Source organism: Necator americanus, chromosome X, assembly GCF_031761385.1.
Source record: "Necator americanus strain Aroian chromosome X, whole genome shotgun sequence".
NCBI lineage: Eukaryota > Metazoa > Nematoda > Chromadorea > Rhabditida > Ancylostomatidae > Necator > Necator americanus.
Genome location: NC_087376.1, coordinates 2611529 through 2627338, shown reverse-complemented (window position 1 = coordinate 2627338; position 15810 = coordinate 2611529). Strand labels below are relative to the sequence as shown.

At 38.0% G+C, this 15810-nt stretch overlaps 1 protein-coding gene across 1 annotated transcript; it reads right to left on the bottom strand.

Moving 5' to 3' along the window:
• Positions 1 to 678: 678 nt before the first annotated feature.
• On the bottom strand, positions 679 to 15549 carry RB195_021312 (uncharacterized protein; the record flags this gene model as incomplete). Its single annotated transcript, XM_064207978.1, has 48 exons — positions 679 to 837; positions 898 to 978; positions 1593 to 1707; positions 1776 to 1955; positions 2020 to 2154; positions 2224 to 2294; positions 2350 to 2497; positions 2559 to 2680; positions 3115 to 3203; positions 3265 to 3391; positions 3455 to 3535; positions 3633 to 3764; positions 3828 to 3944; positions 4718 to 4840; positions 4893 to 4983; positions 5077 to 5143; positions 5611 to 5677; positions 5737 to 5862; positions 5918 to 6031; positions 6102 to 6192; positions 6485 to 6677; positions 6805 to 6913; positions 6985 to 7096; positions 7162 to 7340; positions 7479 to 7571; positions 8006 to 8108; positions 8189 to 8377; positions 9116 to 9256; positions 9313 to 9386; positions 9601 to 9781; positions 9843 to 9953; positions 10060 to 10135; positions 10196 to 10285; positions 10350 to 10500; positions 10691 to 10839; positions 11036 to 11135; positions 11198 to 11317; positions 11383 to 11445; positions 11508 to 11599; positions 11663 to 11783; positions 12313 to 12427; positions 12494 to 12573; positions 12650 to 12728; positions 12786 to 12945; positions 13166 to 13315; positions 13373 to 13482; positions 13558 to 13684; positions 15489 to 15549. The coding sequence occupies 48 exons, from the start codon at positions 15547 to 15549 to the stop codon at positions 679 to 681; spliced, it is 5565 nt and encodes a 1854-aa protein (XP_064063859.1).
• Between the last annotated feature and the right edge of the window lie 261 nt (positions 15550 to 15810).

Below are 15810 nucleotides of genomic sequence, written 5' to 3'. Positions count from 1 at the left end.
GAAAACACTACAAAAACCAAACGGAATGTATATGAGCGTTTTTGGAAAACTTCTTTTACCATAACTGAACTTGTTTTTTGATCTTAACCAATCGTGAACCGTAGTTTGAAGTGAGAAATGTTTAAGGCACCTCTTTTCGTCGTGTTTGATGGAATTCGTTTGGTTTAGATTACGCCGTTTTTATCAACGGTTTCCTAACATTTTTAGGTTTTTGTCGTGGTAATAGACAGAGAAAGGAGACATTTAAGAATGTTTTCGTCGGTGAAGACACTCGTAATCCAGAATCTGTGCCGAAATATTAGGCTCGTGATGTTACAACTAATTAGTTGACCTTTGTAGAAGTTCCAGTTAATTCTACAGCCGTAGTTGCGGGCATTTCGTTTTCTAGCCGATCCAAAGCGGATGTTAGTTGAAGCGACGCGGTGAAGACAGCGGTTGCGACCAGCGTGGGACTATCGCTAGGTCCGCACGGACATCAAGGAAGAGTGGAAAGTGGAACTATGGTCCCAACTCGATTCCAGCCGCCTACGCCATTCGACCAGGCCTCAGGTCGGTTTTGAAACGACTGTAATTCAATGATGTACTAGTGTGTTCATCATTTGAAACATAGTGGAACATTCTTCGGTAACATTTATTGAGGTCTTCCAATGCTATTTGAAAATCCTCGTATGGATTGAATTATCCCAAAACGTGTTGCTCAATCCATTTGACGATAGAATCTCCATTTTCCGTCAGCCATTGTTTATTTTTAATAACTTTGTGGACGGCATTATCCCAAGTCTTCTTTTGTTCTTCGCTTAAAAGTTTGTGCTGTGGACTGTATGCGAATTGAGTAACCTGGAAAAATATTAGAATTAATTTTTTAATAGAATAAAGTAGAAAATGTCTTGGTCTTACTTTCTGCAGTTGTTCCTCATTTGACCAATCTTGAATCATAGCGTCGACATAGTAGTCAAAATTTACGTTACCCCAAATAACCTGAAAAAGTTAAGCAATATTCCTGAAAGAAGAGTTCTTTAGTAGTTGCATGATCATGTTGTTATCTGAGAAAGAATCAAATCAGTGGAGCGTAATATGTAATTAAGGATTTTTTCTTTGTTTAAGAAGAATTCCATGCTGTGGATGTAATGCTTTATTGGTGTGTTAACGGGGAAAAAGAAGATGAGGAAATGAGAGGCACACTTTGCGATTGCTACTCATCGCTGTGTTACCACAGTATGCATAATTTGTAGTTTTTTTTTTTACAACTAAAGCCGTCTCACTGTGCTAAAATAATTATTTGCACTTTGGTGCAATCACATTGGCTAGAAAATACCACAAATGCAGAGATCCAGCCACTTCCGATTAGTATAATTGAGTCGAAATGAGCTGTAGCGCGGTGCAGTTGCGTAAGCGGCTGCGCTCGAAGTGGTACGGCGGAGCGTAGTGGTACGGATCATAAGAGGATCTTCACTGGCACCAGTCATCGCTGTAGTCTCAGTTGAAGTTAACGATTGTTCCACCGTAGTAGCATCCGCTTACTCCACCGTGCCTCCTTGAGCGTAACCGCTTACGCACCGACCTTTGGTGCTGAATGTTTGACTGAAAATTACCTTTTCAGGATTTTTCTTGAAGTAATCGAAAAGTGAACTGCCGGTGACGTCGTTTTCACCGATGTACTTGATAATACTCTCAGGAAGATCTCCACTAAGAGCTGATTCAATATAGCTGAAAACGAAATGAAACAGTAAGGTAAGGAACGGAGGTGAATACGTTTCGTGAATAATCTATCATACCGAGTCAATATGGAAGTATTATTAGTACAAGACATAGCGTGTAAGAGGTTGTCACCATCGCGGTTAAAATACGTCGCTTCTTTGGCAAAATACTTCCACATTGTCTTCACCAATTCTAATCTGTCTGGTTTCTGTCTGAGACCATAACAGTACATTGTTCGTCGATAATCTGGCGCAACTCTGAATATTCGAATCGATTTCGCTTTTCGATTGATCAAGATTTTGAGGTAATTGTTCAACCAACTCCACACATCTTCCGGTTCCGTGACGCGAATATGCACATTTGGTGGCAAACTCTGTGAAGATGTTTTTGGCGATAAACAGACATCCACTATATCCCATTCGACACATATGATTTTCCATTTGGGATCCTAGTGCACTAAATACTTTCATTCACTCGAAACATCACCAAGATTGTTCTTCTTTTTGTAGGCTATGAGCCACTAACGTTATCTCCCAACTAGGTGATTTCCTTTGGATCAAGAGATAAGTCTTTGAGATATTTTCCACAAAATATTCCTGTAATCCAGATAAAGATGAAAAGTTTAAGAAAACTAGCGCAGTTCAAATTAACCTTAATTAAATTAAACTCGAAATGGTAACGGAAATTGTGATAGAGGGTATCCATTATCGAGAAAACCGGAGTCCATTGTATCAAGCTTAAGTTCAAACGCATATCACGAACAAGATCGAGAACTCTCGTCCATGGATAAACACCTCTCCTGAAATGTGATCAGTGAACATACATAGTTGTGCGTTTCAGGAATTCATGTTTAAACTTACTTTGCAAAGAATAAAGCGTCATCGAGAAGCGCGCCTTTAGTACGATAGTCATTCTCGGATTCTCTAACTTTCTTCAGTAGATATTCCCAAGAAAAATCATCGTACTCTACGCGAATGAATGACTGAAAACAAGAAAGTATGACGAAGGCTGAGGATGTTCACATAAGCTGAATTTAACTGAAGAAGTGGGACATGAAAACTTCGCTGGTGGTAGCACTGCGAAACCATAAATGGATAGAAATCCTTAAGTTTTTGTACCTCTCACGTTTTGCTATTCCACTTAAATTTTGTTCAAATTTTATTTGGAAATGTTGGGCATAAATGTAAGTCTAAGAACGTTATAAAGTAGTGAAGGACAGTTTTTTTTCCGTTACTTCAATTTCGATTTTTCTTGTGATTCTGTACAGATAAGAATGAAAGAGAGAATAAGATAAAATGAGTTCAAAAAATCCTTCAATCCTTTGCTTTTTGAGTCACAATGTTGTTGCAAATAAAAAAACTGACTAATAGAAAAAAAATCTGCAGTTAGAATTTAAAAGAAATCTAATCTACGTACACTAGCTCTAACATTGTCAATGCCTGGCGCAGTTATTAGTGGAGTCCAATCTGGTGAATTACTGGTTTTTCCCATGAACCAAAGAAGTTCTAGAAATACTCTAATATTACTAGGTGGTAATCATTTTGAAAACATGTTATTTTGACATACTCTCTTCCTTTTTGTCTCCTCTGATTACCGGAATCTTCCAGATTGTGCTAGTATTCATGCATGATTCTTGTTCGTAGGTAACAATTCCGTGCTTATCGCTGCTAATTTTCAATATTGGGAATGACATCTGAAAGAACATATTAGCTAACAGTTAAATGGTAGTTTTGAACATTGTGAGAGTGATTGTTACCTCATAGGACCATTCCTTCATCAATACGGATACATCCAAGTTGTTTCCTTCCCAGTCTTTCACACCGTCTTCAGCACAAGCCTGAAAATTGGTGGTTGTGCTCTTCTCGTCCGTTGCTAACATGCATCCGATATGTAGATGATACTAAATTGTTCAAATCCAATAGCTTTTTTCAAACCTCTGTTAGAGATTGCCATAGGCCCTCCGTATTCGATACACCGTAAGCGTTCTTTTTGATGTAGTTGCGAAGACCTTTCTGGAAGGTTTTTTCCGACATAACGTTGGAAAGGAGTTGTAGCATTGCAGCGCCCTAAAAGAGTTGAACTGAAAAAATTCAATCTGTTGTCAATTTGTAGCAAAGGATGTATTTTACTTTGATGTACGGAATTCTGCCAAGAACTGGTGGGATGCCAGAGATCATAGGTTTCGAGTGGTCAGGAGAACAGTCCTTATCCAAAGCGTCCGAGTGAACTTTGAATCGTGTGTAGTCCTGAAGAAAACTGGATAGAGATTTCTGTGCATATTTCCATCCCTGAGGAACAGAATACCCGGATAGCTTGCGTGAAACGATGTCGAAGCAACCAAAGTCCTCCCCGCTAATAACCAACTATTCTTGAAAGCGAATTTTTAAAAGATTGATTGGTAAAATATTAGCGGTAATAGTCGAAGTAATTCAAGAACTGTTCCTCCATGCGTTTGGCTTAAAAACGCTACAACAAAATCCACCAAACGAGCAATATTGATGACCATGTAGGTGAAAAATGGGAGAATTCCACGTTTATGAGCATGATGGCCACAAAAGTCATCCTTGCTAAAGTGATCGTGATGGCTCCCTCACTATTCCCCCCCCCCCCCCTACTTCAGTCAAACGAACATCGCAGTCATAGGTGCCTGGGCTCACGTAATAAGCTTGCGTATTTTCTAAGCTTTTTTCCCAGAATAACGTCATATGGAAAAATACAGCAAGTGATAAACATTACCTTTAGTTTACTCCTAATTGCTAGGAAAAAAAACTAATATAAAGTCAGTAAGGGAGTACAGAGCTTTCGCTACTGGAGCGTGCTGGAGGTTATCAATTTTAATGCAATTGCAACCTGAATCCTGACGCAATTGCGTAATTGCGCTCGAGTAAATGTAGCTCTTTAAAACTCCAACAATCCGACTGAACCTGGCGAAGGTTTCATCTCGGTTTCAATTGCTTTTGCAACTGCGCCACATTTCAGTTCCTTCGAATCCGACTCTGCTAAGGCATGAGCCACCTACCAAGGCATAACTCTTCTGTTCAGGAGCTACATGGGCGTTTAAATTTGCTGAGAAATATTGAGCAAATCCTTCCTTAACGAATACATCCGACCACCAATCCATAGTGACCAGATCTCCGAACCACTGAAATGCACAGTAGCGTTCGCAGAAGACACGACCTGCTGTTTATACCCACCATATGTGCAATCTCGTGACCAACAACAATCCCAATCCTTGATAGGTCCTCGACAGTAGCATAATCCTTATCCACCATGAGCTTTTCATAACTGAAATGTAACGAACAGAAATTCTTGCTGTTACAAAATGCTACCTGCAAAATTTGCTATTTTTATGTGATTGAAAGGTGAATAACTACTTACTGGCCAAGGATCAGGCCCCAATTCTCCATTGCACCAGGATCCGAATTTTGTGGAAGAGCGACTAAGTCTTAAAATAAAAATTGCCAACAACTGGAGAATAGTTGATAGAAATACTTAAAGGTATGATCTCTCTCAGGAGTATTCAGGAATCCCTAAAGAACTTCTTACTAGATTTATTCCACTTGTTTGGGGATTTCAGTTAAAAATCCCTGAAGGGATTTTTTTTCGGAATTCTAATGTTTTGCTTGGACTACGTGTTCCGTCTTGTTTCAATTTATAATTTTACAATTTTTAATTAAATGGACATACAAACTTTTTATTACCCGTATAAGCGCAGCGTCTTAATCAGAAGTTATTCGGCGTTTACTTCTGTTTGGATAAAGATTTTTGGATAGAAATTATAGTTACGGGTAAGATTTTTTTGACATTTTCACATCACTATAGTTTACACCATTCTCACCAGCCGACCAAATCCGAGGAACTGCCCCTTCTCGTTTGATGTGTTTTATATAAGAAGTGAGGAGAGAAACATACCGATCTTTTTCAATGGGAATGGACTGTCGAGGTAATCGCTCATGTACTCGATGCTTTCCGTCATAGCCTCCAAGAAAAAAATTCTCCTCTGATTTCAAAAAAAAAAACACATTACAAGGAACTTACCATTAAGGTGTAGTCTAAATATTTTTCCATTCCAGTCCATGCCCACGCTCTGGCTAAAATACCGGTCTTCGACACAGTGGTAAGCGCAGAGAAATGACCGACACAAATCCCGATGAGGTAGACGGACTAAAGGAACCACTCTTTGTTACCGTATCATTATATCAATTTGACAACGTTTTACCATTGAAGGTGTTTCTTCGTAAGATGTTAGTGCCCAACCATTTTCCTCTATGGTAGTTTCCATATTCATCATGTTGGATAAAGCAGTCATGTCAGCCGGATGGCGAACAGCCATCTATAAGGATAATTATGATATGTAAGGTAAGTTACTACAGGTTAGTATACATTTGTAAGGCAATAATTACTTTGACGACTGCTTTATATGCTGGTTCGTCGGCGCATACCATTAGCGATCGAGTGCTGGGACCATCCTCGAAGTTTGTCAGGAAGATCCAACTGAAAGAGATGTATTAATGTATTAATAAACCGGAGTTGACCGGAGTTCATCAACTACATCGCTTTCTCACTCCGCTATTGTTATATCGCTAAGTTAGCGAAAGGTGGAAAAGCGAATTCATTCATAATTTCAGGATTAAATATCAGAGTTAGTTAATTATCAATGTTGGCTCTAAGAAATATGATAGAATTCATCAACACAATCACATTTTCGTCATTTAATTACCATTTCTTTCTTTTTCCTCTTCTTTATTATTTCTTTACCCTGTATTATGATGATAAGCTATTTTACCCCTGTTTTCCATTGAATTCGTAGAAGTTGTGATTGCTCGAAATTCCTCCACGTTGAGGTCCGTCGAAGATGAAACCGGTGTATGAGATCGTCAGTTTGTACACCGTCCTTTCGACAAGCTCCTCAGGGCCAGCAAGTGGTATGGTAATGATACCGTCGTCGTAGTCCTTTGTTATAGATGTAGGGTTGATCTCTAGAATATCCAGATAGGATTTCTTTATTTTAACGAAATGCTTAACCTCACCGACTCACTAATTGGTGAGATCCATAAAAAGGAACAGACGAATATCAATAACCATGTAAGAGCAACATTCTCTTACCGATTTTTCTGTTCCTCTGGTCAACAAGAGTGATGGTATCTGCATCAATCAGGAGTCTATGGGCGTTCAGGACGATTTCTTTTGTGCGTGATTTCGCTCCGAATGTGATCTATTCAAATCATAAATTGATTTGCACTTTACTGAATTAGTTAATGAAGTATTTTCATTAATGTCTCTCACCGTAACTTTCCCATCAAAAGTGAGATTCTTGGTGAATTTATACTGTGCTGATCCCGGAATATATGGTGTGATTTCTACATCATATTTCTGTACAAGAAGGTTACCAGGAAGCCTAAAAATTGTTGCATTTAATAAAGATCGGCTCAAAAGAAACAGCGGTGAAATAAATTCCGGCACCTCTTATCCCATGGCATCTTATCGATAACAACCAAATTGTCGTACATCCACTTCATTATGGATGGCATATGCTCTGAGGACCACTTTATGTTCTTCTCGACTCTTTGCTCATATTGATCGAATATTTTTTCTTGTTCCGGGTTCAGTCTTTGTTTCAATGTATCGTGTAGAGCAATAAACTGTAATTGTTTTGGCTAGTTTCGACATTATCAGAAAGAAATTCCAACTGACAAATTAAATTTTGGTTGAAAAAATAGAACTGCCCGGAAAAAATAATCCAACCATAGGGGATTTGCACATTGCATAAGTATAACTACCTGTTCTAGACGTCGCTTAGATCTCCAGTTATAAGTCATTGCATCAAGGTAGCTTGACAACCCTGCATATCCAAGAACACTATCCGGACTACTCTGGAATGAATCCCATTACTAATGAAAATTTCTTACAGGTGAGACGGAGGTGAGAGGGTTTAATGCTATGATTTTTAGAGATGCGGGCTCGCTTAAGGCAAAATAAGCGTAAGCTAAGCCTAAGCTGGCTGGTAGTCCATCAGGATGGATGTGGAGGAGGGGTTTAAGGGTTTTCTGACGGAAATGGGTCCAATTTTCACGATTTTTTGCAAACCGGGCATCAATTAATTGTCATAGTAAATGCTATGATAGTAATTGATGCATTTCAGTTAGCAGAGGTGACCTCGAATAGTATGGAAATTTTCAAATAGGATAATTATTTTCTGTGATACACATTCTTGTAATTGTTGGTAAGTTTTTTCAAGTACGTGTAGTGTAAAACAAGGACAACAATCATCTACAAATAAATATTTACTATGTACACAAACTCGTACCTTTATTTGCTGTAAAAGAGCATCTGATGCCATTGGATTTTCCTTCAGATACCCAAATAGCATTCCTGGTTGCAATGAGGAAGAGAGGAAGTTGCGAATTAACCTATAGTGAAGCTTATGGCACAACTTCTCAAGATGTTATATATAATAATATAATAATAATTATAATAGTAGTTCACATACGTTTTCAATTTCGCCGGTCGTTCAGTGCAGCCCATTCCATAGAGCAAAGCGCGGTATTCCTGGTAGAAGTACGGATTTGCTTGTAGTTCTCGAGGGTAGTAGTACATAAGAAGGGCGAAATTAGATCCAATGTTATTGTCATATTTAGCAGCAGCACAATAAATAGCTCGACGAAAATCGGTTGGCACACTGAAATATTGGGAACACATTAGGACAATATGACAATTTTTTTGTAAGATCCCTATTGTGTTATGTTATTCCATGCACTGTAGATTGCTAGTTAGCCTTTATTCGAAGCTAGCACATAGTTCTTGTTTTATTTTCTCTATTTATTTTCAAGTGAACAACAAAATTTGCATAGGCTCATAATTTATTGTTGTCTATAACTTTGTGAGTCATACAACCAACCTTATAGTATTACTTGTAAGCGAAAAGTACACAAGTCAGAGATGTAATGATTTTGTGTGGACAGGCCACTATTGCGCTCCTCTCAACTCGCTGCAATTACTTCGTTTCAGTAAGTTAGTTAGTTAGTAAAAGAGAGAGAGAGAGAGAGAAAGAGAGAGGAAGAGAAGGTTTATGGCAGTTGGGAGGAAAATTAATGTGAACGCTTATTGACTTGCCGCGATCGCCGAGTTCAATTTTGACACGCATCCGCTGAAAAATCCATGTCCATACGGTCCCGCGTCCCCCTGCGCTTCCTACAGATCTACAGGATCTACAGTCGATACCCTCGATTTAACCCTTGCTTAACTCTGCTCGTGAGTTCGATCTAAGCGACTAGCACCGTCATTGATACGCTTACGATCATCTGCGACCAGTCGAAAAACATCCCACCTCGAACCGTTACCGCTTACGAAATGTTGCACCGAGTTTCATTGATCCGGACTGTGCCTGCGGCTACATGTTCGGATAGCAAGGACATACCTGTTACACCACGATGTTCCATTCTCGCTTTGAGCAGCTGCACATTCTTTTCTGATATCCTCGAAAAGTTTCAGTGCTCTTTTCACTGAATCTCCAATATTGTACCTGACTGCAGCAGGTAAGTAGACGTTTGCGAATGCACTAAAAATAGTAGCCACATTGACGAATGGGTGAATAACGAATTTATGGATTTATACGTGGTATCCCATGAGTTGGATCCTTCCCATATTTTAGGGTTGTAGGCAACCTCAAGTGCTTTCTTGTATAGTCTCTGAAATTCTATCTTTTATTGATCGTTAGCGTGATCAAACCTGAAAAGAAAAACGTAGTTGTGGAGTCATTTATGACATTGTTTTCAGGACGCAAAATAACTTTAACGTTTATGCCCACTGCAGCTTCTACGGCTGCTTGGTTCATCTCTTTTTTGTCCGAATTTTAGGAGACCTACAGACTTTGTTTCACAAATGATTTTCATTAAAACTTACCTGAATTAGTGGATAATCGATAGAATCACGAAGAGTATTCGCAAAGAACTCTAACTGAGGTAGAGCTATATCCATAGAAGCGAATTGAGGATTATTCTTGATATTTGGAGTGTCGAAGACTGTTGTGAGGATATCAAGAAGACGATTGTAGGAATATGGTTCGTTCCTTTTTTTAGCACGCCTTAAATGAAAGTATATTAATAGATGTAGTACGGTATGTCAACGTGAAAAGAATAACTCACTCAATCAGTGCAACCTCATCTCCAATAAGCATCGTTTTTACGCCCACTGGTACGTCGTCATTTTTTATTTTTTGAAGAAGCGCTTCAAAGCTTTCATCGTCGTAGTGAATTCTGAAGGAAATTCCTACGATTTAGATGCCAACAGATGGTTACCTATCAATCTCTTATGCAAAGGATAATCGTCACGCTTGATTCAAAATTTTGAGATTTCACGGACCTTCCATACATAGCAGTAGCATACGACACAATCTCCCATCTCTTCGACGATTCCGCAGATCGCGCTTTTTCGCATTCTAGAAAAATTCTCATTACAATAGATATTATTCATAGTTTTATCCATACAATTGTGTTACCGATTTCATCTGGGACCAACCAATGAATTGTAGGCTCAGGAGAGTCGTACGAAGAAGTTCGAACTGGTACAATCCATTTATAATCGGTTTCTGAAGCTTAGTATCAGTTAGTGATCGTTACAAGTAGGTGAAAAGTCTGCTGGACCCTCTATACCTAAGAACGATTCCTGAGAGAGGGAAAGTTCTCCGTCTTTTCTCATTTGAACGTTTATTAGAGGGAATCCAATTTGATGAGAGTATGGTTCCATTAATGTTGTCACATTCACTGGACCACACCATCCAGGAACCTTAGCTGCCATGGCAGCCTTTAATAAACAGATATTAATTTCTACTCATTGTGTGAACAAATCAGAACCTAAAACAATTCTGATTAAGAGCAGTGATCTAGTTTTGTCATTTTTGGAGACTCAGTGTTTCTTCGATCTTGAATTGCCGTCAAAATTTGATCGAAATGATCCTGGATTGCATAATTGCTTAGAGGTAATGATGACTCACTTCGGTTAGGCACCTCCATAAATCCTCATGATCTGCATTTCCGCCTGAGTAACGTGTAAGGTAAATATTCAGACCATTCCACATCACCTCTTCTCCAAGCACATCGTTCAGCATCCGCAGCAGTGAGCCTCCTTTCTTATATGTGATTTCTGAAGAAATTGGTTGCGAAAAATTGTACTATACTACCGTATTTAAACATAATTAGTCACTTTTTAAAGCATCATTTCAAAATTTGTGATTTTCTGGTCACATAAGTGTGATAATTTCTGGATTTGTGCCGCAAAAAGAAAAACTGTGAGGAATTGAAAAAAGAAGAGAAAGAAAGAAAGAAAAAAGACAACTAACTATCAAAGTATGGTCCTATTACGGGAATGAGTGGATGCGTTAAGGGTGATGCGTCAAATGTAAGAGCTGGCTCAAAATCGGATCGTACCATTGTCGAATCCTAGAATAGGAGGAACCTTATTAAGACGAATTAATGGCTTTAGGGGGGCTTAGGAGCCTAACCTCGTACGCTGCTTGTTCCGGGAACGCTTTAGCACCGATAAATCTCATCAAATATGTGGCGAAACCTTCATTTACAAATAGATTCTGCCAGTATCGAGTTGTTACGAGGTTACCGAACCACTGTGAAAAAATTTACATATTTTGTAATTATTGTGTGATGATGAGACGATTTTCAAGAGTTTTACCTGATGGGCTACTTCATGACAGATTGTCCGTGCAGCTTCAGTCTTATCTTCCGTTGTCATTGTCTTGAAGAAAAGAAATCGAAAAACATTCAAAAATGCAAAAAATGGAACAAAAATTCTGGTACCTGTGGATTAACGGCAATAAACTGATATTTATAAATGACGAGACCATAGTTTTCCATAGCACCAGATGGAAATTCAGGTAATCCAAGGTGATCTGTAAAACAAAATGGGAGTTTAGTCGATTGTCTAGAATTTTCATTGGATATTTTGCACATACCGCACTTTTTCATGTTGAATTTAATCCTTGACATCCTTCCCATTTGATACATACATTCGCCAGCGGCTTCGGCGGCAAATTTTAGGTACGGTTCCTGACCTGCCCATCCAATAGCTCGGACCTCAAAGTATTAGGTGTTTGATTGTAATACTTGCTCTTATCTAACTTCAAAAGAGAGTGGAGTAACAAATTATTGTTAAAAGTATTTTTTTTTGTAATGAATGAGGGCAGCAGATACTTCATATAGCACCAACTAAACGAAATTTCTCATTTATTAAATGGGTATTAAATCCATTGTACCTTTACATAGGGATTTTTTTTGTGCTTGTTGACATCCATTAATCCGTGTTTATTTTTGATTTGTTACTATTTTTCAAGTAAAGGCCTTGACTTATAATCGAGTCAAAACGACATTAAGCTTGTGCCGCATCGAGTGAGGATCCCATCTACCATCGTTCATAGCTGCAATTCGCGATGGTCCCACCACGATTCCAACCACCGCGCTACACCGCACCGCTTCGAGCGCAACCTCTTACGCAACTGCACCGTGTTTCATGTCATTTTGACTCTACTATATGTTTAGTTTTCTTTGCCGCCGTAAGCAGCATTTGCTAATCGAAGAAAAAATTCAATTCCAGTATACGGCTCACCAGAGTTCCGTCCTGGTTCGTCACACCTTCCATAACATAAGGTCCTATTGTGAATACCATTAAATATGTGGCTATGGCTTGTGTTGGCGGGAACGCAATATGTGACCAGCCATTTCTGGAACAAAGTGTGGATGATATAGCAGAACTAGGTAATAATCTAACATGAACCCTTCGAATTCACCCCAAATTCGTTGATTTCGGTTCCAGCATATTAGACAACGCTACATGTGCTGTAGGATAAACAAGCTCAATGTGGAACACCTTAATAAATCTTTCCCGAATGGACGTTCTACATAGTTTCAGGAAGAGCGATTAAGAATCAATGTAAAACTCATACAGCTTTGTAATTCGGCTCGTCCATGCATGGAAGTACCTTCCGGCCGTGAATTGGCTCTAGTTTGGTTGCTACCATAAATCTGGATATCAAAACTTAGTCGAGAAAAAAAAAGAAGTTCAATGAAGAAGGAATTTACATTGTTTCCTGTTTCTCGTTGATATAATAGGTATAGAAAAATCCGGATACAGTATAATGATTTATAATTCCTGTGTAGTTTATAGAAATAACGACTACTGAGCCAACTCCGAGTGTTTTTTCGAGAGAAATTTTGTACTGTTGAGTAAGTGGATCGTAGTCTGAACGTAATAGGATTTGTTTCAAAAAAAATCCTAACGTATGCGAAAACTGTTCTCTTTTTTGCGTTTTGTCACTGTGATCTCTTGAATCACAGTGGGATGACAATTTTTTAAATGTCTTCGTGATTAAATACCCGAAAAATGAACGTTTACGTAGCAGCGTAGAATGTATGCAGGGAACAGTTTTCGTTGTAGCTTTATTAAGGTATTTTATGCTTACTTGTATTAACTACTTTCAATTTATCTCCGTTAAAGTTGGATACATCCACATTAAGTACGGTAATGTTAATCATATTCAAATATAAGGCTGATGTTTGCTTCGTGATGGTAGCAGGCATCGATACATAACCCTCGAAGGTCATGTTTTTCTCTGAAGAGTTTAAATTTAATTGTTACACAAAAATTAAAGCAATTTAAGAAAACCTACCTTTTGGATACTCAATCCCCGGGGCTGGATAGTATGGTTTTACTTTTAAGAAGTACTCGGAGACAACCATCACATCCGGAAGTCGCGCTGTTGTGTTATATGTTGGAGGTCTAAGGCGAATTAGGCTCGGATGCCAGCGTATATCATACAGTAATGTTAGTTCCAGACGTATATAATAAACTTACGGATCCTTATGAATAACACTGTCAAGAGTTGTTTCTTCAGGAGGGATATACAGTGGATCAGTGAGAAAATGCTGAGCATAAGAGTCTTCAGCAGGGATCGGTTCTGGATGAGCAAAAGCGACATGAGCTGAAAATAAGTGTTTGTTGCGCATTTCTTATATTTGTTACATTTGAAAGTAGTGAACGTAGACCATGTAGCGATCCGTTAAAAACGCAATTACTTAGTAATTATTCCTGTACTTCATCATAGACCTTTAGAATAGAATGGAATAGATCAAATTTGGGTGTAATCACAAATGAATTAATTCAATTATTTTCTAAAAACTACCTATATCCTCTGATCGCTAACGCTGGATCGCTGAGATAAGTTGTAACCGTTTTAAGACATATAAGTTCATGTCGTAGTTATAAGACATTCTTTATTTTTCTAAGGAATCGCGAAGTGATATTCTCTGTCAAATCACTTCACATATAATCGCTGGTGCGTATCGTGGACTGTATGACCAAAACGGATCTGCCGCCATGCACACGTTTTCTCTTTCGCGCCCCAATCTAATGCGCATCGCGGTCGTCTGTGTGAACATAAGTATATGCGCCCATAGTTATTCCAACGATCTGTAATTTCTAGTATCTCTTGCTGTTCATTTCTCTCAAAAAATATGAAAGGATCCGAAGAAACTCAAATATGAAAGCTCTAAATATGAAAGGATCTGAAGAAACTTTCCAACTGTTGCTCACATATTTATTTCTGATTTCTTGCATACAACATTCGTACAGTGCAGCAGCTTAGAACTCAGTAACTCCATTTTCCCCTCAGTTTGTCTCGACGATAATATACGCTTTGTTCGGCCATTGCCCCATCTTTTTTCCCTCACAAGGAAAAAAAAATGGGCGTTGCCCGAACAAATCGTGTATTCTGGTAAAGAAAAATTTTTAGAAAAAAAAAATTCAGTGATTTTATGACATAATCAAATGGTTGCTGACATTTTCTGATAAAACTATGGAATGATGACAGTTACGTCACCTCTTCTGACTAGTGATTACAAAAGTTTTTTATTTATTTCATATTTAGAGAGCATGCAGATGCCAAAAGTGGTTGGGAACAAGGTAAGGGAGAAGAAATAAAATTTTCAGCGGTGAGGACTATAGAATTCTTTTTCTATAATCTGTTCTAAGGTTGTATATTATTTCGCGTACGTATATTCATATTTATATTGTATGTTATTTATTTACCTGGTCTAAGTTCAAAACAAGAGAATGTATACGATATATCATTATATATATAAACAAAATTTTTTTTAAAAGTAATGTCGTTAGCTTGGAGAGTAATTTGAGGAAAAGTAAGAATCACAATACTAATATTTTAAATTGGCTGGTCATATATTAATATAGACACATTAAAATTCCAACATTATATGGTGGTATTTTAATAATCATGAAAATATGAAATTATTTCGGAGAAATCTACGACCACTGTTCATTTAAAGGGAGGCGCTCCGTACATCCGTGATGTGCACATGTGCGAATTTTTTTCTGAAGAATATGAATTTTTAAGTAGAATTATGTAGAAAATTGTGCATTAATGAATGGGTCGGTTAGAATAGTGTGGATCAAATTGGGAAAACGTACTGTCTCTGGATAGTGTCAGAGCTGAGTGGACTATACGCCTAATAATATTCTGAGGTAATGAGTTCTGTAATAATGGTAAGTAAACTGGATGAGCTGCTTAATTTATTTTTTGTTTGGGGGGAAAGCGATAGAAAGACATAATTTTCAGAGTAATCCTAACTAAGTGGGAATTTTATTTATCCTTAAAAGTTACTACTCTATAGATTAATGTTGACTAGAGTCAGGTTATATGAAGGATAAATAAAATAAATGAAAATAATATAATAAATAAATATTCTCGGCTAAATGAACGTGAATCTTACCAAGCAGTGTCAACGACAGGAGCAATCGCCCCACCATGACGACCACCTTCAGACCGGCCATGGGTGCGTTTGTGCTTCAAGTAGAGATAAGCTACCATCACTTCCTCACGTCGTCTCCCAATGATTTCAACGCTACATTCAACAGTAATAAAAGTGATTTTTTGACTTATAGAGAATTTTCTGCATTCTGATTGATACAAATAAATCAGAATTACAGATGTGTTATTGATAAAACTGATCACATGCCATTTAACTGATAAGAACTGTTTGTTTTTTCGATGAGCTATAGATTACACCCTTAGTTACATCATTAGTTTTATCG